This window comes from Osmerus eperlanus, chromosome 21, assembly GCF_963692335.1.
Source record: "Osmerus eperlanus chromosome 21, fOsmEpe2.1, whole genome shotgun sequence".
NCBI lineage: Eukaryota > Metazoa > Chordata > Actinopteri > Osmeriformes > Osmeridae > Osmerus > Osmerus eperlanus.
The window spans coordinates 1,439,818-1,461,512 of record NC_085038.1 but is presented as its reverse complement, the minus strand read 5'-3'; the positions used below and the strand labels follow the sequence as shown (position 1 = coordinate 1,461,512).

The following is a 21,695-nucleotide window of genomic DNA, read 5'->3' as shown; positions in this document are numbered from 1 at the left end:
TGTTTCTCGTAAAATTGTTCCTGTAATGACCGACCCTCAGTAAATTGAAAGCGTTCCTATACATTCTATTTATAAGGGTAGCCTAAACAAAAAAAGAAGAAAAACGACATTATTAATTTCTAAGTGTCAAACTTTTTGTTGTTGGTTAACCACATAAAGTGTAAAATAGCCTATGCGTTAAAAAAAAAGAACTTTGAAAAAAAAAGAAAGTTGTCTAAGAACTGGGTGGCAGTTCGTTGGCAATTACACAATTCACGTATAGGCCTATAATAATTGCAGTTTATCCCCCCAAAAAATCTAACTGAAGTAAATAGATCAAAATTATACCACAATTTGTTTGAACTTTCTGTTCTCAGTGTATCATTCACGTCTTGACGGTCAATGCCCTCTGGGAGGCAGTATAGCCTTACTTGCAGAAGTCCATAGGCTACAAGTGACCATGGGCATTCAAGACTTGAGTAATTACGAGGCGAGAGACATTTCAAGACAAGTGCAAACGTAGCCTTCGCGAGTCGAGCTATTCCGTTTGTGTATTGAAACTTCCAGAACGGTTCGGTCTGGAGCGGCAGAGTTCCAGAACGAGCCCAAATAGCGCGCGGAGCGCGCGGCGCTTCAGGTGTTGGAGCTGAACGGCTGTCAGTCGGTCAGGACCAGGTTGTGATCCTCTCCTCACCACCCCGTAGAGAGACGCAGAAAGTGGTGTAAGGTATTTGACAAATTCGCTCAAAATACCGAGTGAATCACGGGCTGTGTCACTGATTAGATTATTACAATCAAAATGGCTAATTTTTCTCTCCTCGAATTGATTGCCCATGGGACACTCCAACCGTCCCAAGTAGGTTACTGACGAAATAATTTGTTTTGTATGGAGCCCCATCTACTCTTTAAACACCATGGACGTCGTTGATTACCGGACGGACCTCAGACTTTCGGCGGTAAAGGTCAAGTGGTTTCAAGATGTTGGCCGACAGAAGACTTCTGGAGAAGATGACAACATTTATAAACTTGTCGATGTTCATCTCACCGGCGGGGCGCCATGGGGATTCACTCTGAGAGGGGGTCTGGAACACCGCGAGCCTCTTATCATAACCAAGGTAATAAGGATGCTGATGGGGTTTTAAAATACTAATGAACTGCATTACTCCTTGGACTGTGATGGATCAGTGTGCGTGTGGCTTTGTGTGTGCGTGCGGTTGTAGAAAATGTGTTTCGGGCATTCTATTAAAACCCACTTCTTCAGTAAGCACCTCATTATTTTGCTGCATAATTTGCTTAAGGTTCCGTTTTGACTGTCTGCAGTCCATTCTAATTTGCTGTCCTTGAAGGATCGCTGCCGTTTCCAACGAGACATGATTCTCTTTATGTTTTTGGTATCTAACACTCTCCTGTCAGATCTCACAGTCAAGGAGACCTTATGTGCTAGTTCCCGAAGAGAACTGGAGGCCCTTGCCAAGTACGATACAGTCTTCGCTGACCTCTATCTGTTGGCGTTTTTTTTTTTTTTTTTTTCTGAGGTGAAGTGCAGTGTGTTTTCTTCCTCCCCTGTTGTACCAGGGACCAGGAAGGAATGTTCGGGGAGATAAGTGCAAGCTTCCAAACGCACTGAGTTTCCCCCAGGCCCTGAGCCCGCAGACAGGGTGGACATGCAGACATTGAGACATCCAGGCTAAATTAAGGATGGGATTAGACCACATCTCCCTGAGGATAGAGGATAATGCGTTATCACTCCAAACTGTTGATGAGTCATAAAACAAACGATGTGTAAAAACATCAGGTCAATCGCGTCATATCAGCACATCATATTAGATATAGGCCTATATCTGAGATGTAGGCTAGCCCTACGGAGGTCATCCGCGTGTGTTTTGTAGCTTGTTATGTGATCAGAGACTATATGAGGCTAAATTTAAGACACTCATTATTATCATGTGCCCTGATGTCCGGGCCTGTTTCCGGTGTCAGCGCTGTGACATGTCTGGGGTGTGTGGGCAGCAGATTGGCTGTGAGAAGATTACTGACAGACGGAGGAAACATAATGTTTATCTGGAGCTGCTGACATCTTCCGCTCGTGCGAGAAGGAGGCACGTGTGATGGAATGTGCAACAAGTCTTCACTCTCAGGTTTCCCGCCTGGTGGCTAAATATTTAACGAGGCATCTCAGATTGCCTCGACATTATTGTTGTGGGCTGACTGGAACCAACATATGAGCTGGCATCTTATTCACAGACACGACAATCATAACAAAAAATAGGGATTAAATATGACTACAGCAAACATGATTGGAGTAATTAATTAGACAATCCTAATCCAATTCTTATAAATGTGAAATGTAGATATTTCCAATAGGCTATATTAATTTCTTTCAAAGAGCTGCAGCCATGCATGAAATGTTATTGACTCCTGCAAGGTTAGACTAAAGTGGATTGTAGCAAAACCACAGTTCATCTGGATCACAAACTGACGTGCATCACTGTGAATATCAGTCAGAGGGTGGTGCTGTGTTGCAGGTGGAGGAGGGCAGCAAAGCTGCAGCAGTGAGTCTGCAGGTGGGAGATGAGATCGTCAACGTCAACACCATCCCCCTGAGCGGCTCCAGGCAGGAGGCCGTCTGCCTGGTCAAGAGCTCCTACAAGAGCCTGGCGCTGGTGGTGCGAAGGTAGGACACCCTCCCCACACGCTCCCCTCCTCTCTTCTCCTGGCTTCCATTGGCGAAATCTCAAACTGTTTTTTTTTTTTTTTTTATCCTCTCATCCTCCTAAAATGCAAGGAGGAAGAGGAGAAACGTGAGGAAGAACTTTGTTCTTTGTGTTCCTTATGATGCACAGTGTGGGTTCTGTGTGTTCTGTACGTTCTACATATTGTGTACGTTCTACGAACTGAAGCTACTCGTGGAAGCGACTGTGAGCGCTGTGTAGTTTTAGGATTACCAGGGGGCTGGATATTACAGTCCTAGAGGTGAGATTGGAGCGCTGTGATTGGCCGAGGTGCGGGATGACCTTTCCCCCAGTACGAGGGGGAGGGGGGGGTGGTCAGCTGACACATCACCTGCTAGGCACCCGCTACTATCACCACCACATAACATTTACATTACATTTAGTCATTTAGCAGACGCTCTTATCCAGAGTGACTTACAGTAAGTACAGGGACATTCTCCCCGAGGCAAGTAGGGTGAAGTGCCTTGCCCAAGGACACAACGTCATTTTTGCACGGCCGGGAATCGTACTGGCAACCTTCAGATTATTAGCCCAATTCCCTAACCGCTCAGCCACCTGACTCCCTTGTAACAGGAAACAGGAAGGAGCTGAACAAGAAGGGGACGCCCTCGGTGTTGATGCGTTTGTGACTAAGCAGCAGCCCCAGGCGTGAGAGTCAAGCCTTGTGCTCCCATGCTGAATTTCACACGACAGAAATACGCTGGTCCATGCCATGCCTCAGACGGGGGCACCCACCCAGGGCTGCCCCCGTCACACACTGGGCCCCTCTGCTCCTTTGCTGAAGGGTGGGGGGAGGGAGGGATGGTGGAGGAAAGACAAAAGGAGCATTGTCCAGTTTTCATCCCATCACTGCTGTTAGTCCAGGTTAGATAATGACTCTTAAACAAGACAAGGGAGGATCTGGGGGCTTGTGGGGGCAGGACGGAGAGAGGAGAGAGAGAGAGAGGAGAGAGAGGAGGGAGAGGAGAGAGAGAGAGGAGGGAGAGGAGAGAGAGAAGAGAGGAGAGAGAGGAGAGAGGGGAGAGAGAGAGGAGAGAGGGGAGAGAGAGAAGACAGAGAGGCGGGGATTCCAACATGGCAGCATCTGAACTGGGGCCCACTTCTCGTCTGAGTTACAGTTCTGCCCTGAATCCCAGAGAGGTGTTTACTAACTCCTAGCTCCCAGAGACTGACCCTGGCATCCGCCTGTTAGACAGAGCTACAGTCCCACTCCTGAAGGCTGTTCTTCTAACCCTGCAACACTGGTTTCAACATACTATAGCTTTTGGGAGTTGTTTTCATAAAGGACCTTTAGTCCTGGTCACAGTCCTCCATGGTTAGGATGTCATCTGCCTGAGCCTCACATACAGTATGGACTCATGGATGACGTGAGGAAGCTGGGGGAGGACAGCATGATGGGCAGGGCAGGACAAATGGGCTTCAGTCTCTGTTTGTTGTGTGAGCGGCCACTGCCACACAATGGGGGCTTGTGGGCTGGGCATTGTCAGGGAGATGCAAGCTAGCCAGCACTGGGTCATGTTGACTACTTTGTTAGGATTCCAGTGGTCTGGTCTGTCCTGGTCTGGTCTGGTTTTTGACTGGTCTGGTGTGTCCTGGTTTGAGACTGGTCTGAGACTGGTCTGTCCTGGTCAGTCCTGGTTTTAGACTGGTCTGTCCTGGCCTGGTCTGTACTGGCCTGGCCTGGTCTGGTCTGGTGTAGCCTGGTCTGGTAATGCCTGGTCTGGTGTAGGCCTCATAACAAACCGAGGTAGTAGATTCAGGATGTTTGTATGTGACACACCAGACCTCTTCTGAGGAGCAGCAGAACATTAATGCCTGAATCCAATTACAGCCCCGGCTCAGCTCAGAGCCGGCGCTGAGTAAACAAGACAAAATGGTGGGCAGCTTTAATCCTAACTTCACCTTCTGTTAAGACTTCCAAGTGAACAAATACATTTTTATACTTTATTCCGGCTAAGTACTACAGCATTCCCAGGGCCTTAAATGAATTAGTAAGTAAGAATTGTTGCTTCTTTTTTGCATGTGTTGCAGATTTATGTCCCCTCCCCTTTCCTCCCCTCTCCTCCCCTCCTCCCCTCCTCTCCTCTCCTCCCTCTGCAATGCACAGTGGAATGTTCTGTGTTGCCTAGGTGAGTTCACAGTGCTCTCTGGGTTAGGCTGTCTCTCCAGCCTGCATTGTTGTCATGAACGTTGGGATGGCAGTTGGGTTCTGCTGTTGACGGTCGCACTAGAAGAGGTTTTGGGTCCTGAAGACGAAGTTGTCTTCCTTGACTGAGTGAATAAAAATGTATTGACAACATTTCAGGTAAATCCTCTCCTCTCCATGTTCCTTCCTTTTTTTAATGTTGGAATTTTACAGAGCCTAATAACTTTCTAGGGATTATATCCCATTATATTATATGCAATTGTTTGTGGTTTATGAGAAAGTTCAGGTATTTCTGTTTGTATTATACATGGGTTAGATTGTGGAATCTGATTTATTGTTTTTATTTTAGGCATATGCCTTTTTTTGGATTTTGAATAGGTAGAGATTTTCTTTTTGCACCACTCAATTTTGTTTTAGAAAAGTGTTACTTTTAATCTTAAATCTTATTGTTGTGTGTGTGACTGTAAGTGAATGTGTGTGTGTGCACGAGTGTGTGTGTCCTGTAATTGATCCAGCAGGTTTGAGCAGAGGCCAAAACATGTGAGTTAGAAGCAGAGCTGCAATCCCCTGCTACATTAGCACCCAGGGTTGTGATGGTACCACTTGACTTCATGACAAATCTGTAGGATCGAAGCAGAACTGGGCTGTCATATGTACCTTTATGTGCCCACTCAGAACCTATGTGTTCCAGGTTGTGTCTCTGCCTGTACAGGTTAGAGAGGGCTGTGTCTGTCTATAGAGGGCTGTGCCTGTCTAGAGGGCTGTGCCTGTCTATAGAGGGCTGTGCCTGTCCTTATAGAGGGCTGTGTCTGTCTATAGAGGGCTGTGCCTGTCTATAGAGGGCTGTGCCTGTCCTTATAGAGGGCTGTGTCTGTCTATAGAGGGCTGTGTCTGTCTATAGAGGGCTGTGCCTGTCTAGAGGGCTGTGCCTGTCTATAGAGGGCTGTGCCTGTCCTTATAGAGGGCTGTGTCTGTCTATAGAGGGCTGTGTCTGTCTATAGAGGGCTGTGCCTGTCTAGAGGGCTGTGCCTGTCCTTATAGAGGGCTGTGTCTGTCTATAGAGGGCTGTGCCTGTCCTTATAGAGGGCTGTGTCTGTCTATAGAGGGCTGTGCCTGTCTAGAGGGCTGTGCCTGTCCTTATAGAGGGCTGTGTCTGTCTATAGAGGGCTGTGCCTGTCTATAGAGGGCTGTGCCTGTCTAGAGGGCTGTGCCTGTCCTTATAGAGGGCTGTGTCTGTCTATAGAGGGCTGTGCCTGTCCTTATAGAGGGCTGTGTCTGTCTATAGAGGGCTGTGCCTGTCTAGAGGGCTGTGCCTGTCCTTATAGAGGGCTGTGTCTGTCTATAGAGGGCTGTGCCTGTCTATAGAGGGCTGTGCCTGTCTATAGAGGGCTGTGCCTGTCCTTATAGAGGGCTGTGTCTGTCTATAGAGGGCTGTGCCTGTCCTTATAGAGGGCTGTGTCTGTCTATAGAGGGCTGTGCCTGTCTATAGAGGGCTGTGCCTGTCCTTATAGAGGGCTGTGCCTGTCTAGAGGGCTGTGCCTGTCCTTATAGAGGGCTGTGTCTGTCTATAGAGGGCTGTGCCTGTCTATAGAGGGCTGTGCCTGTCCTTATAGAGGGCAGTGTCTGTTTATAGAGGGCTGTGCCTGTCCTTATAGAGGGCTGTGCCTGTCTATAGAGGGCTGTGCCTGTCCTTATAGAGGGCTGTGTCTGTCTATAGAGGGCTGTGCCTGTCTAGAGGGCTGTGCCTGTCCTTATAGAGGGCTGTGTCTGTCTATAGACGGCTGTGCCTGTCTATAGAGGGCTGTGCCTGTCCTTATAGAGGGCAGTGTCTGTTTATAGAGGGCTGTGCCTGTCCTTATAGAGGGCTGTGTCTGTTTATAGAGGGCTGTGTCTGTTTATAGAGGGCTGTGCCTGTCTATAGAGGGCTGTGCCTGTCTATAGAGGGCTGTGCCTGTCTATAGAGGGCTGGGTCTGTGCTGTGCCCAGGGTAGAGAGGGCTGTCTGTGTGTCTGTTCCCAGCTAACAGAGAGCCGTGTGGAGAGAGCCAGTCAGATGTCGAGGGTCTCTCTCAGAGTGTTTGATAAGCCCCCGCTGTGATGACGCCGGCACTTTCTATTGTGCTTCCCGCTCCAGCCTCCTATTCACAGCTAGCGTGTGGCTCAGGGGCACCGCTGGCTGTCTGCTCGACTGCTGAATCACCAGCTTGTCTGACAGACCCACCTAGCCCGGCCTAAACACCCGACCACTCGCTGCTGAACTGGGGGTGACAATGTGTCAGTAGCATTGAGGGTGTTGGAGCAGTGTCTGGGCTATTGTCATGTGATCCGTGGTTTCTAAGGACTGGTTGTGTTTTGCTTGCGTGCAGCCAGTCCTGGTGCTGGAACGCAGAGTGGAGGGAGTGTCTGGTAATCCGGTCTCTGGTTCAGACCCAAACAATCTGAATGTGCCCTTCTTCTGTCCTGTCAAGGTACTCTGAGTCCTGACAAACATCAGCGCAACCTGGAGGTCAGACTTCTGTCTCAGGGAGAGGGGGGGGGGGAGATGGACAGAGAAGAGAAAGAGAGAGGGAGAGAATATGCATGTGAAGCAGAGAGAGGGGTTGATAGTGGGGGCGACAGTGGTATCAGATGTTTGACCTTCTAGAAAGTATCATAAGCCTTATAGTTTTCTCAAGAATTGATCCATCTGGCATTTAGCAAGCGAAAACATTTCGAGCTAGCATTTTTCTACTTCTGGTTGTTAACCTGTTTTAATCTGTCTATCAGAGACACGTGGAGAAGAGGGGTTTCACTTGTACCGTCAAAGGCTTCTCACTTCCAGACAGACAGTGACACAGATCTGACTCCCCACGTTGAGGTGAGCAATATTACTTATTCAGCATTAGTAGTAGGTCAACTCCTGTTAGCCAATCAGAGAGGCCCAAACACTAGATTAACACAAGGGCACCACAACGACTCCACCTCCTTGTAAATCTCCCATAATCCCCTGAGGAAATCCCCTGACTGGTCCCACAGGGAGGGAGGGAAGGAGAGAGGGAGGGAGGGAGGGAGGGAGGGAGGGAGGGAGGGAGGGAGGGAGGGAGGGAGGGAGAGAGAGAGGAATGGAAGCAGGGAGGGAGGCAGGGAGGGAGAAGACAGGACAATGCGGAGGAGTGTTCAGAAGACAACACACTCTCACCCCCCCGTTAAATTCGTTCTCATTTTAATATTCAGATGCTTGAGATTTGCCATCACTGTCTTCTCTCCTCTCTGCAACTGTGTGCCAAGGACTAGATTCACAGTTTTCATTTCTTTACAAGTTAAGAGTTGCTTTAAAGATTTGCAGTTTAAAAGATCTGGTGTTGTGTTGTTGTTTCCCACACCTGCTGGGGACAGTTTCACTACAATGGGGTCAGCTTTGCTACAGTTTCATGTTTGTTTTCTTACATGTTATTTTAGCTGAAACCAGAGCCTTTTTCTGAAACCTTCCCTCTCTCCTTCTCCCCCCCCCAGAGAAACCTCATCCTCCCTCTACCTCCTCCCCCCTCCCCTATAGAGAGACCTTCCCTGCCCCTCCTCCCCTCTGAAGAGTATCTCTGACAGGCCAGCTGGTGTCTCTGACTGTAAGGGCTCATGGCTAGAAGGGCCATTTGCATTTCCATTGTCAGCAATGTTAGTGCTGCAGCATAACACCAGGACAACTGCTGAGAGGGGGGAGTGAGGGATGAAGAAGGGAGGGAGGCATGAGGGAGTGAGGGATGAAGAAGGGAGGGAGGCATGAGGGAAGGAGGGATGAGGGAGGGAGGGGAGACACACTCCCTAAACGTCCCAGCTTGAGTATAAGAGTGCTTCTTACATTCCCCTCTGGTGCCTGTGCTTGACTCCAACATTGAGCCTGGACTTCCTGGGAGATGGCCAGCTTTGATATGACCCACTCCAGGCTGCGTTTGGGCTTTGCCAAGCCAAATACCGCCCTGCATTCCTGTGGTGGAAGAATGTGCAGTTGTTGCTGTGGGTTTGAGAGGCCCTGGCCTTAGCCCCCCCTCTGCTCTCCACAGCACCATCCTCTGTGGCATGCAGGTGATAGAAAGAAGCTCAACATGATGGGATAGTGACAGGGATAAGGGATGGGTTTATGAGCATTCGACTACAAATCTAGAGGTTGCAGGTCATTTCCTTTGGCCAGTGGATAAATAAACCGTTGGCCGATCAGGTGTGGTTGAGAATGGTCAATCTGTCCTCATTTAATGTCTATGATACATTAATGCTGTTTCTTCTGGTTCTGGGCTAGAATGATTGTTCACTAACGGATACCCTGTTGCTGCAGGAATATGAAAATGGTCGATATTGTATCGCAGACAATGCCATCAGAAAGTGACGTGAATGTGGCCAGGAACTTTCTCACGAAGATTTTACGAAGTTCTATGAGGTATTGTGCGCCAGGAATCGCCCAGTGAAGTAGGCTAGTCTAGCTGTTTCGGATCTAGCTTTCCGACGCCGGATCCCCTCGCTAAATTACCCAATCCCAGATCCTCACTCCGTCTCAGTGTCAGTGTGGTGGTATGGTAGTCGTAGGCTTCTCCTGTGATACACAGACTTGTATACATTTAGTTTAGTCATAATGAATTCCGAATGAAATCTAATCCAGATTGTATTCTACATGCTTCAGGAAGAATCGCTTCAAGGGGTACGTAGCAGCGTAACTGTCGAGTGACCTTTTAAAAATGTTTGGAGAAAAACCCTGATTAATTGCGTGTTGGAACAATGGACGTAGTTTTGCGGTAGCTTCGTATAGTTTCATTCGCTTTCTTGTGTGCCGTGTGTAGGAGTGATGAACCAGTGTCACGGCCTCATTCCTGGCACTCAGCCAAGTTGACGGAAGACCAACCAGAGCCCTCTGCCCTGAGCCAGCCTGAGCCCGCGCCCGCGCGACAGGTGAAACATGAGGCTAGGTGAGCAGTTCGTCTGAGAACCGTCCGCAAAACCGCCACATCACGTCCAAACTCAAATTATTTGTAGAATTGTATTGATTTCCATCATTTGATGTCATATTGGCGTTACCTGAATAGTTACTTAAAACGTTACCTTCAGATGGTTTTGGTTTGCAATTCGTTGCTAGTGTGGAAACGATCGACCAGATACCAAAATACTGAACCTTTCTTGACTTATGGCAATAATGTACATCAGAACCTTGATCTTGTAAAGTAAACTGTTGTGTGTGTGTGTGTGGGTGTCCAGGCCCAGCTCCAGGTCTGGAGATCCCACCAACCTGCGCCAGCTGTCCAGCCAGTTCAGCTCTGTGAGCAGCATGGAGAGACTGGAGCGCCCCTTCCCCCAGGGTCGCCCCTCCCCCCCCAGGCTCAGCAGCCCGACGCCCGGCAAGAGAGACTCCAGCTTCAGCTGCTTCTCTGCCACCTCCAGCCCCCCGGACCCGCCCCCACCCAGCGCCAACAGCTCCAGCACAGAGAACATCTTCTACAAGGGGCTCCAGAACGAGGCGGCCAGGCCGGGAGAGCGGCCCAGGTTCCTGCAGCTGCCCCTGGGTAACGGGGGCTGGGAGAGCCCCAGGGCCGAGGACCAGCCCGGGGCTCGTTTCTCCAGCTCGGGCCGGTCCAACATAGGTCCCGTGTGGCACATTCCAGAGGGGAGGAAAACCTCCCCTTCCTCATCCTCCTCCTCCTCCTCGCCACCCCCACCCCCTCCTCTACGCAGCGACAGTTTCGCTGCCACCAAGGTCTTCCCCTACCCCGAGGGCCCGGGTGTGTATGCCCACTCCAAGCTCCAGGGCAGGAGTATGGACCGGCTGTCAGACCCCCACAGGGTCCTCCCCGCCCCCCATCAGGAGGAACCCTCGGAGGCCAGACGCAGTTACAACCCCCCCCAGAAGGACTTCCTCCACCCCAGCGCAGCAGCGGAAGACCACAAACACGACCATCTCAACCCCAACAAGCTGTTCTCCCAGTCCAGCGTAGACGTGAGGCAGAGCCCCTCGCCCTTCGCCCAGCCTCCCCACCACCAGAGGCAGTACAGCGACGAGACCACCTTCTACCTGCACACCAGGGTGGCCCCTCCGGCCAAGCCCCAGAGTGTGGGTAGTTACTACCGCAGCCTCCAGGACCTCCTCACCAACAGCCCCGGCCAGGCCAGGACCTCCACCGCTTCCCTGTCCACCTCCACCATCGACCAGTACCCAGACCTCGGGGGCCACATCAGGTACTACTGCATCACAGCCAAGCAGCCGGGGCACCAGGAAGAGGCCCCTGTCTGGCAGGCCAAGGCAAACGGAGGAGGGGGAGGAAGAGGAGGGGGAGGGGGCTGGAGGATGAACTCAGAATCAAACCAACGCCTCGGTCACAACGACAAGAGTTCCTCCAGCACGCAGATAGCCGGGAAGATCAGGTACTCTCCGCCTCAACCTCCGCCGCCTCACGCCGACGGCAGGGAGCACAACGGACAGTTCAGACCAGCCAATGGGCACGCGATCTCAGGCCTGTCCTCCAATGGCAAGGCCAGCTCGGAGGAGAAGGCGGGTCCGAGGAAGGGGCTCGGTGTGGAGACGCAGGGGAGGAAGTTGTCTCCCAGCGAGGCCAAGGTGAGCCCGCCCAGAGAGCTCCTGCAGGACCCCTGGCTGGTGCAGGAGGACCGGAGGTTCTGCCCCCAGAAGACCCCTCTGCTCCACAGCCTGGTCCAGGAGGGCAGGAGCCTGGTGGAGAGACCGCCGCCGCCCGCCGGCGAAGCCCCCGCTGAGCCCCCGACCGGCAAACTGGCCAGGCGCACCGACCGCTACGCCACCACCCTCCGCAACGAGATCCAGCTGAAGAGGGCGCAGCTGCAGAAGAGCCGGAGCGCGGCCACCCTGAGCTGCTCCGAGCAGGCGGAGGACAAGACCTCCACCTCCTCCTCCTCAGAGGGTTCCTTCTCCACCTCCTACAAGGACCACCTGAAGGAGGCCCAGGCCAGGGTCCTACAGGCCACCTCCTTCAGGAGGAGAGACCTGGAGCCCCCCGGAGCCGATCCTCCCACGGGGAAGCAAGGGTCCAGCAGCGGCCACGTAACTCGCATCGGCGGCCGGAAACGTTTCCCCCTGAACAAGAGGATGCACTCTTTCTCGGAGCCGGACCAGATCAACAAGGTCGGGGTGGAGGGCGGTCCTCGGATCCAGAACCCCGGCTCCTTCGTAGACCGACAGAGGTTCTTTGAGACGACCTCGGCCCAGCCGCCCTTCTCCAGACCGGCGCCGAAGCCGGGCCAGCAGGGCTCCGGTAGCGCCGGCGCGGTGGAGCCAGGAGAGGGCAGAGGTCGAGGGAGAACCCTGTCAGGGGAGGCCCTGGAGGGCGGGAGGCTAGGTCATGTTGGGGAGCCTTCCTCCGGGCTCCACCACCAGGGCCCAGACCCCCTCAGCCCCCGCCGCAGGCAGGCCCACCACCAGGGCCCAGACCCCCTCAGCCCCCGCCGCAGGCAGGCCCTGCTGGAACAGCAGAGGCTGGGAACCTTTGCCGAGTACCAGGCCACCTGGGGCATGCAGAGGAAGTCCTCGGACACTAGGACCCAGGGGAGGTACCACTCTGCTGAGAACATTCTGGACCCTGAGGTCGAGGAGAAATCTGTCTGTGTGCACGAGAGGTCACGCTCGTCACCTTCTGCGGACTTTTATGGACAGGTAAGGCTGTCCATTCATCCACCCATCTATCCACTCATCCATCTATTTCTCCATTCCTCTCTCCTGAAACCACTCCCCCAGCAGTAACTGTGTTGTTCCCCTCCAGAACCCTCCTGTTCCCTGGAGAGAAGCTGCAGACCAGCCTTCCCTGGAACACAGACGTGACCAGCCCTGCTACCCCCACAGGTATCTCATCCACATCAGTCATATGATGATGATTATAATAACAACATATTGTCAGGATACGGTCTCAACCACATCAATACCAAGGGGAATTTGAACCTAGGACCTCTTGATCTGCAGTCAAATGGTCTACCACTGAGCTACACCCCTCACCCCCAGCCCCCCTCCACCCTCCCCCCCCCCCCCCCACCCCTCACCCTCCCCATCCCTTAGCAGACCTCGGGTCCTGTTTCAGGTGTTTTCATGGACTCGCTCCAGTCCCCCTGTGCCATGATAGACTGACGGGTCTATCATGTTGACAGGTCTCATGTAGAGAGATCTCTATCTTAAGTGGAAAGTAAGTCTGGCATTAACAAGGGCTTGGGAACAATGTGTGGAGAGGGGAGGGAGGGTGCAGGGCTCAGGTGATCAGCACTGAGGAGGACCCAGCCCCACCCAGCTTAGACTACAGGTCACATGTTACCTGATCCTCCTCCTGGCTAGCACACGCACACACATGCACACACACGCATATCTACACAAAATAAGATGCAGACACACACACACACATATGCAGACAAATACACATATATATATAACTTTTAGTTTAGTTTCTTTCGGTTTGGGATTATGGGAGTGATTTTGTGGTTTGTGGTTTTAGCTCAGTGGTACAGCTTCTGAACGCAGATCAAGAGATCCCAAGTTAAAATCCCCACAACCAGTATGACTAAAGCATCTGCTAAATGAACACATCATTAACAGAGTTGTTCTGCTTGTTCGGCATGGACAGAGAGCCTAGTGAGTGTGGAGGGAGAGAGAGGCTGGCACGGTCTCCCCAGATCCCTGCCTCGTCCCCTCCCCCTGACCACGCGCTCCAGCTCAGCCACGGAGACAACGCCCCCACGCTCCCCACGCTCCCCCCGTGCCCCCACAACCACATCCCCAGCCCTGCGTCCGAGTCTCCAGCCAGCCAGCCTCCCAAGAGCCTCCCCCCTTGCCCCCACAACCACATCCCCAGCCCTGCGTCCGAGTCTCCAGCCAGCCTGCCTCCCAAGAGCCTCCCCCCGCCACAGAGGCTGCACGTGGGCTTGGAAACCACAGCCTCCTCCCTGGAATTCCTGCCTGACGCACAGGCTCATCCAGGGCTCCGGTCCAGCCACCCAGACACCCAGCTGGATCCTGCCCCAGCCAGGCGCTCCTCTCTGGGCTCCGCCCTGGCTCTCGCTCCCTGCCCTGGGAGGGGCTCTGGTCTGGAAGCAGGGAGACGGCCAGAGGCGGAGGAAGAGGAGGGGCAGAGAGGAACAACAGAGCCACCGCCCTCCTCTTCCTCCTTCGCTCCTCTCTCCTCCGAGCCTGCGACGCACATGCTGAGAGCTCCCTCGTCAGACAGGGCGCGTTCCCCCTCGCCACACGCCGCTCCTCCTCCGAGCGAGGCTTCTCCGAGCGGGGCTCCTCCGAGGCGGGCGGACAAGGCTTCGCTCTCCGTGCAGAATGAGCCTCAGACCAGGTAAGCAACCTAGCTCTGTTTCTGCCTGCTCCTCCCTGCCACACACAGTCACATACAGCTGTGGGGTCCGTTGTCCTGCACAGTCTACCAGTATTCACTTCCCCCTACAGGGTGTCATTAAGAGAGAACTTCCTCTGTCTGGTGGATACATCTTACTTTTTTTTTTATGTATCTGATTTTTCTCTGCTGTGAAACAGGCGTTACCGTGGTGTCATGGCTAGCCGGGCTGTTGAGCCTGGAAAAGAGGGCTGTAATTTTATTCTGTTTTATGACTGCCCTTTAATTAGTCTGGATCGATGACGAGATCTTTCCACTGGAAGGACGGACCAGGACTTAGGGCAAGCCTCGGGCCTGACACACAGATCCCCCCAAAACTAGACAAAGCCTTGCAGAATTAGTGGGGAATTAAGAGGGATGTAATTACTGGGTAGAGTATAATGGTTCATGTTTTGTTGTTTTTTGTGTGTCTTTTCTGTGGCGTCCAGGCCAGCCAGCAGGATAGAGAGTGTGATGGAGTCGTCTGGTCCTGGGAAGAAGGCTCCGGTGAAGGTCGTCCACGCTGACAGCAGCGAGGAGAGAGAGGGCCACCGGTCTCTGCTCCAGGGTCATCAGGGGGGCCCAGAAGGTGTCGGCCCCCTGGGGATCACCCTAGGCCCCCTGGACCTCCAAAATCCTCTCCCCCAGCCCAGCTCCCATGCCCTGGTCTGTGCCTTCACACGCCCCCTCAGCACACCAGATACCACCCCTGCTAAGGAGGCCCTGTCTTGGGCCCCAGACCAGGACCAGAACCTGGACCAGGAGCCTCTGCCTGCCCTCCCTCTGTGCATCACCGTCCTGGGCCGGCGCTGCGAGGAGGACCTGAAGAGAGAGGAGCTGGCCCGGGACATCATGGGCAGGGATCGCTCCTTGGCTGACATCCTGGATCAGAGCAGGATGAAGACCACCATGGACCTGATGGAGGGCATCTTCCCCCAGGGACAGCAGCTCCTGCAGGGGACTCACCAGCGCAGGAAGGTGGGGCCCAAGCAGGCCTCCCCCAGGACCGCAGACAACAGGTGACCAGACAATGGATTACATGGATTCCATCATCATAATATGTATTACATGATTATATTTAGCAGTAAGTGGGGGGGGGACCTTGGATCTTTTGATCTGTAGTTCAGTTCCCATCCCCCCACCATCCACACAGCTACATTTAGAACTCTGCTTACTCCTTTGTTGCCCTCTGGTGGGGAAAACCTGAACTGCAGCGTTGCTGACTTTCAGACGCATCAATACTGACCCATCTCCTCCATCTTTCTGTCTGTCTTTCTTTCTCTAACTCTCAACCTCGCCCTCCCCTCTCGCACCCTCCCTCTCCCTCCCTCTCTCGTCCCCCAGGGATGAGGAGGAGGGTCTGGGTGTGTCTGCCTCCGTCTCTCTGGTCCCCAGCTCCTCCTACTACAGCACGTCTGCTCCCAAGGCGGAGCTCCTCATCAAGATGAAGGGCATGCAGGAGCAGCTGCAGGAGCCGGACGAGGAGGAGGAGGAGTTGGAGGCAAACCTGGCCAGCAAGAAGGTAGCCGCCGTTAGCTTAGCATCAGTGGTAGTTTTCTCACGGTAGACCTCTCTCTCGCCTTCTCTTGGGTCACTGCATTTTTACCACAGTGAATATTTTATTTTATTTTGAATGAAAAAATTGCATCATTGATGAGTACTTCGTGAGGACTGTACTATACTCCACTGTAAAAAAAAAAAAGGTTTGAATGTTGAAAAAAAGTTTTGAGAAAAAAAAGTTTTGAAGGTTGAAAAAATATATTCCCCCTGACCACTACCTATGCCCCGCCCCCTGACCACTACCTATGCCCCGCCCCCTGACCACTACCTATGCCCCGCCCCCCTGCAGCAGGAGCTGATTGACAGCCTGAGCAGGAAGCTGCGGGTGCTGCGTGAGGCGAGGGAGAGCGTGCAGGAGGACGTGCTGGACAACAACACGCTGGGCCGCGAGGTGGAGGCCACCGTGCAGCAGGCCTGCAGGCCCAACGAGCTGGACAAGTTCCGCATGTTCGTGGGCGACCTGGACAAGGTGGTCAGCCTGCTGCTGTCTCTGTCGGGAAGGTTGGCCCGCGTGGAGAACGCCCTCAACAGCCTGGAGGAGGACGCCCCCACCGAGGAGAAGGTGAGAGAGGGAGGGAGAGAGGGGGGAGGGGGAGAGTTAGAGGAGAGATAGATAGAGGGGGTGGATGGAGATGGGGTGAGAGACAGAGGAAGGCAAAGAGGGGGGAGGGGGAGGGAGTTAGTAGGAGCGGGGCTGAGGAGAACATGGAGGTTTTGGTGTTTTTTTTCTGGCTTTCTCTCTAACCCTCTCCTCCCTCTGCCCTCCCCTCCTTCCCTCGTTCAGTGCACGCTGATGGAGAAAAGGAAGCTGCTGATTCGCCAGCACGAGGACGCCAAGGAGCTGAAGGAGAACCTGGACCGGCGGGAGGGCGTGGTCTACTGCATCATGGCCGCCCACCTCTCTCAGGAGAGCCTGGACGACTACCAGCACTTCGTCAAGATGAAGTCGGCCCTCATCATCGAGCAGCGCAAGCTGGAGGATAAGATCAAGCTGGGCGAGGAGCAGCTCAAGTGTCTGACTGACAGCCTGCCTCTGGAGCAGAGGATGCTGTTCTGAACCCTCAGAGCCTGCACAGCACTGGACTGTCCACTAGGGGGCGTCTGGGACCTGCACAGCACTGGACTGTCCACTAGGGGGCGTCTGGGACCTGCACAGCACTAGACTGTCCACTAGGGGGCATCTGGGACCTGCACAGCACTGGACTGTCCACTAGGGGGCGTCTGGGACCTGCACAGCACTGGACTGTCCACTAGGGGGCATCTGGACCTGCACAGCACTGGACTGTCCACTAGGGGGCATCTGGACCTGCACAGCACTGGACTGTCCACTAGGGGGCATCTGGGACCTGCACAGCACTGGACTGTCCACTAGGGGGCGGCCTGGAGCTGTATTTCACTGGTCTGACCACTAAGGGGACTGACTCTGTGGCATCACAAAAGAGGAGGGGTTGCTGTTTAATCTCACAAATTGGTGAAACTAATTGAGAGAGTGTGTGTGTGTGTATCATGTTGTATGTGTTTGAATGATTCTCTGGGACGTCCAGGGCCTTGGATGAGGTCGACTGTCTGTTTTATATCATTCATGTGTTTAATAACAGGATATGTTTTTAGTAATTTATTGTAGACTTTTGAATATTTCCAGAACATTTGAAAGGGCCTGTGATGCACCATCATACTCAACACACCTGGTTAACAGAAACACAGCTGTGTTTATTTTCTTGTCAAGGTTTTGTGAAAAGATACCCTGTTTTCCTGGATTTCAAGATGTCCTGGTTTTGATCAGTGGTTGACATGTGATTAAGCATAGTGACATATTGGCTAACTTGTATATATTTATAAACACACACCCTTAGACCATGACACAGCAACATTTGTGTTACATCACCTTTATTTCTGCCCTGACGAAATTCCTTTTTCTATTTCTGTCTGTGTAAAGGGATTGATTTTCTGTCTGTTATCATAAATGAGAAAAAGGAATTTGAAGGGAGTCAGGTGGCTGAGCGGTGAGGGAATCGGGCTAGTAATCCGAAGGTTGCCAGTTCGATTCCCGGTCAAGCCAACTGACGTTGTGTCCTTGGGCAAGGCACTTCACCCTACTTGCCTCGGGGAGAATGTCCCTGTACTTACTGTAAGTCGCTCTGGATAAGAGCGTCTGCTAAATGTAAATGTAAATAAATGAGTTTAAAGGTCATTGTACAGATGTAATGGCTTTGTGAGCCATATTGCGAGTTAGCAGCACTTTAGCCCTGAATGTCCCCTGGACAGAGCCCTAACCCAACATGTGCCTGGGCACCTAACACCGGGAACACCACAGACTAGTATGTAAGTGTGCACTTGTATTACATTACGGTGTAAACCCATACACGCAGTGTATTCTCATCCATTTGAACTCGATTTGAAATCAATTTAAAATAATAAAAAGGTTTCTTGAAAAGCGAGAGAGACTCTTCTTGTGCGTTGGAACCTGCCTATTAAACTCAGCGGCCCTGTTACTACCTGACTGGTGTGCTGTGGATGAGAGACATGGAAGAAACCACAGTAACTCAGAGACGATGACTATCAGTTCATGAGCATCCTCAGGTGTTCCTTATTGGATTTTTATGGGAGGAATCCTTCAGAAGTCCTTTATGGAGCATGTGACTTACTGGAAATAAAGTACCCGCCCTTCCTGCCTGCTCTCTCGCTCGGTGAGCGGTCAATGATTGACAGGATAGGAGTGGTACTGAAGTTTCTGGATGATAAAGCAGGGATGAGGAAGTGGAGTGTCTCACGACATATCTGTGGGTCAGGCTAGGATGCGTTTCCAGAACACATGGTTTATTTACAGACATCTGTTCATCTGGCAACTACAACACAGAGGTAATGTTTTGTTTGTTAAATTAAATTACGTTAAATCAGTTCAGGGTTTTTATCTAAATTTTTATTTGGAGTTTGGATTGAGTCGTCTTGTCACTAAATGTCACCTGTATTTTCAATTAGCTTAACCAGCCACTCAAATCACAATTTATCATTGTTTGGTTTGTGTACTGTGTAACATGTAGGTGGTTTTAAAGGATGCAGAAACCTGTGGCTAACCTACCATCTCTAAACCCAAGCTGTGTTTCTCTTCAATCAGTTATGTCCATCCAGCACTAACAGCTTCAGACTCCCTGATTCTGTCTCTGTCATTACAGGTGGATCATGTCTACTGACACATGGTGATGTCATGGGTTAGCATCTGGGTTCACACTGTACCATGTGGTGTTAACTGTTTGTGTGTTTTGTGTGTGTGTCTCTCTCTCTTTGTCTCCCAGAGAGTGAAGTGGATGCTTTGTTTGCCTGGTATCTTGGAGACGGTAACTGCGGACGGGCAGGTGTGTGAGGTGAGAGGGAGTGTTTTCCTGAGTGTGGGTCTGAAAACACACACACACACTCTGCTGACTGCATCCTGAGAGCGAGGAGTTCGTGGGAGGAAGACTGACAGAGGAGCCCGTTCTCTGGAGATGACGCTGTGAAAACAACTAACCGGCCAATAGCAACGATCACAGCCACCATGGCCTACCTGGTCCACACCGCACACGCTCAGTGCCTGGGCCTATGGGTGGGCACGGTGGGCTGGATCCTGACTGGCGTGGCACTGGGATTGGTCCAGTGGCGGGTGTGGCAGGTAGACGACCTCTCCGTGATCTCCTCTGGAGTGGTCTGGGTGGGCGTGTGGAGAGTGTGTTTCTACAGCCACGTCCGGGTCACCCCGGAGTTCAAAGTCATGTACTGCCAGAGAATGGGACTGGCTGAAGACTACACGCCTCCCGAAGTCGCGGCCGCACAGGTGCTCATGCTGGTGGCGCTGGGGGCGGGGCTATGCGGGAACGCCTTCGGCGTGTACGGCCTGAGGAGCATCTACTTCGGACTGGAGAAGAACGCTCCTGTCCGGAGCGTCTTCACCGCGGCGGGCGCCTTCTGCCTGCTAGCTGCCACGCTGGCTCTAGTGCCGCTGCTGTGGAACCTAAACTCTGTGGTGACGAACCAAACCATCGCCTTCCCGACGCAGTTTTACATGCCGCAAGCCCCAGTCGAGCAGCACACCGGCCCGGCTATCGGAGTCGGTATTGTAGCCTCCACGCTGCTCATCGCCAGCGGGGTCATCTTTTTCTCTTACCGGCTGCCGGACCGAGGAGGCCGCAGCGTAGAGCCTTTCTCGGCGGAGACGACAATGGATATGTCTCGCGACTCTGTAGAGACGGATCGGTACACACCGAGGCCGTCACAGGCTCGGGACAACCCCGCCTTTCAGTCAGACGAGAACTTGTAAACAGTCATGAACGATGCTCTGGATCTGAATCCAAGTCCTTCAGGTGTGAAGAACATTTCGGTGTTGATTGAGGACGATCATTTAATGATCTGATGAATGATGAACATGTAGCAAACTATTTTACCATTAATAAGAAAACATATAGGCCTATGTTATTAGTAATATACAGCCTGCTTCTGTTTTTTTGCAGCGTTTTAACCGGTCAATGTATCGTCAATATATTGACGATACATTGACCGGTGGTAGCTTGTAAACACTATAGTGTTTACAAGCTACCGTAAACACTATAGTGTTTACAAGCTACCCCGTATGCTGTCCGTAATAGGAACAGTAAGCCTTGGGGGGAAACATGCACTTCGTCATATGACACTCTTGAATTTGTCTCCGCCACCACTCCGAAGGGACATTCATCCTCTCTAATCCAATTTTAAGATGTTCATTTTGATTCCTTAGGGATTTTTACAAACTCGCCACATAACATTTTATGTTTAGTTTTTTATATTTCCAGTGGTCTGGTGCAATAGCTCAACAACAGCAATGTCCCTTAAGTGTATTCTGGTATAACCGTGCGTGTGTCAGTTACGCATTTTATATTTGTTCCACTGGTGCTAACAGTCGGCCTACATGGCCTGCCAATGACAATGCAGGGTTACAATAAATGAACTTTCTTTCTTAGATTTTTTTCTTCTTTTTTTTCCACACAAACATTCTCCAGTGAAAGACTTAAATTTTCCCAAATAAGGAGAACTTAAATATGTTTCATAAAGTGTCTTCAAAATCAAAGCTTTCGTGCACTCAATGAATCAGTTCTGAGTAACGGAGCCGACACCACAGAGATGCACTTCCTTACAGGTGTGCTTCTGTGGAGAGGAGAGCCTGCGGGGATTTTAAGGATGTCTGATCCAAAAGCAGGATGTGTGTGTGTCGCGCAGACAGAGCTGTGTGTGTGTGTGTGTGTCACGCAGACAGAGCTGGCCTCAGTGAGCTCCTGTCTGCTCACATTAAGACTCAGTGTTTCCTTCTTAATGAGGCCTGGCTGGGAGCTGCTCTGGCCTGGCTGGGAGCTGCTCTGCCCTGGCTGGGAGCTGCTCTGGCCTGGCTAGGAGCTGCTCTGCCCTGGCTGGGAGCTGCTCTGCCCTGGCTAGGAGCTGCTCTGCCCTGGCTGGGAGCTGCTCTGCCCTGGCTAGGAGCTGCTCTGGCCTGGCTGGGAGCTGCTCTGCCCTGGCTGGGAGCTGCTCTGCCCTGGCTGGGACCTGCTCTGGCCTGGCTGGGAGCTGCTCTGCCCTGGCTGGGAGCTGCTCTGGCCTGGCTAGGAGCTGCTCTGGCCTGGCTGGGAGCTGCTCTGGCCTGGCTGGGAGCTGCTCTGGCCTGGTGTTATCAAACTCAGGTTCAACCCTGCTTCTGGCAGCAGGTGTCAAGAGACGTCCCACGGTTTCCCAAGCCTCACAGTTGCATAAATCGTCTGATTCTGAATGATAAAAGAAGAATAACAGAGGGATTATCGTTTATATTAATCTCTTGAGGATTTCGAGGTTTTTGTTTAATCTGGAACCAACTTTGATCAAAGTGTGCACCCTCCTGAAGTCCTCTTCAGTAGGAGGGGGTGCAGGGGGGGCAGAGGGTGCAGGGGGGTCCCAGTCATGG

At 52.2% G+C, this 21,695-nt stretch overlaps 2 protein-coding genes across 5 annotated transcripts; both read left to right on the top strand.

Annotated features, from left to right (window-relative positions):
• The first annotated feature begins 480 nt into the window (after positions 1-480).
• Positions 481-18,191, top strand: shroom2b (shroom family member 2b). Of its 4 annotated transcripts, none has more exons than XM_062446823.1 (13): positions 481-1,094; positions 2,505-2,653; positions 9,505-9,522; positions 9,662-9,787; positions 10,074-12,252; positions 12,298-12,495; positions 12,602-12,681; positions 13,448-13,643; positions 13,716-14,164; positions 14,650-15,219; positions 15,545-15,722; positions 16,050-16,322; positions 16,545-18,191. In XM_062446823.1, the coding sequence occupies exons 1-13, from the start codon at positions 894-896 to the stop codon at positions 16,815-16,817; spliced, it is 4,890 nt and encodes a 1,629-aa protein (XP_062302807.1). In that variant the 5' UTR covers positions 481-893; the 3' UTR covers positions 16,818-18,191. The 4 variants fall into 4 exon arrangements, with proteins under 4 accessions (XP_062302807.1, XP_062302808.1, XP_062302809.1 ...); XM_062446825.1 differs by lacking the exons at positions 481-1,094; positions 2,505-2,653 and adding exons at positions 4,447-5,016; positions 9,163-9,264; XM_062446824.1 differs by lacking the exon at positions 9,505-9,522.
• Positions 18,192-18,480: 289 nt separating this feature from the next.
• On the top strand, positions 18,481-20,264 carry LOC134007477 (claudin-34-like). Its single transcript, XM_062446957.1, has 2 exons — positions 18,481-18,619; positions 19,054-20,264. The coding sequence occupies exon 2, from the start codon at positions 19,293-19,295 to the stop codon at positions 20,049-20,051; it is 759 nt and encodes a 252-aa protein (XP_062302941.1). The 5' UTR covers positions 18,481-18,619; positions 19,054-19,292; the 3' UTR covers positions 20,052-20,264.
• The last annotated feature ends 1,431 nt before the right edge of the window (positions 20,265-21,695 follow it).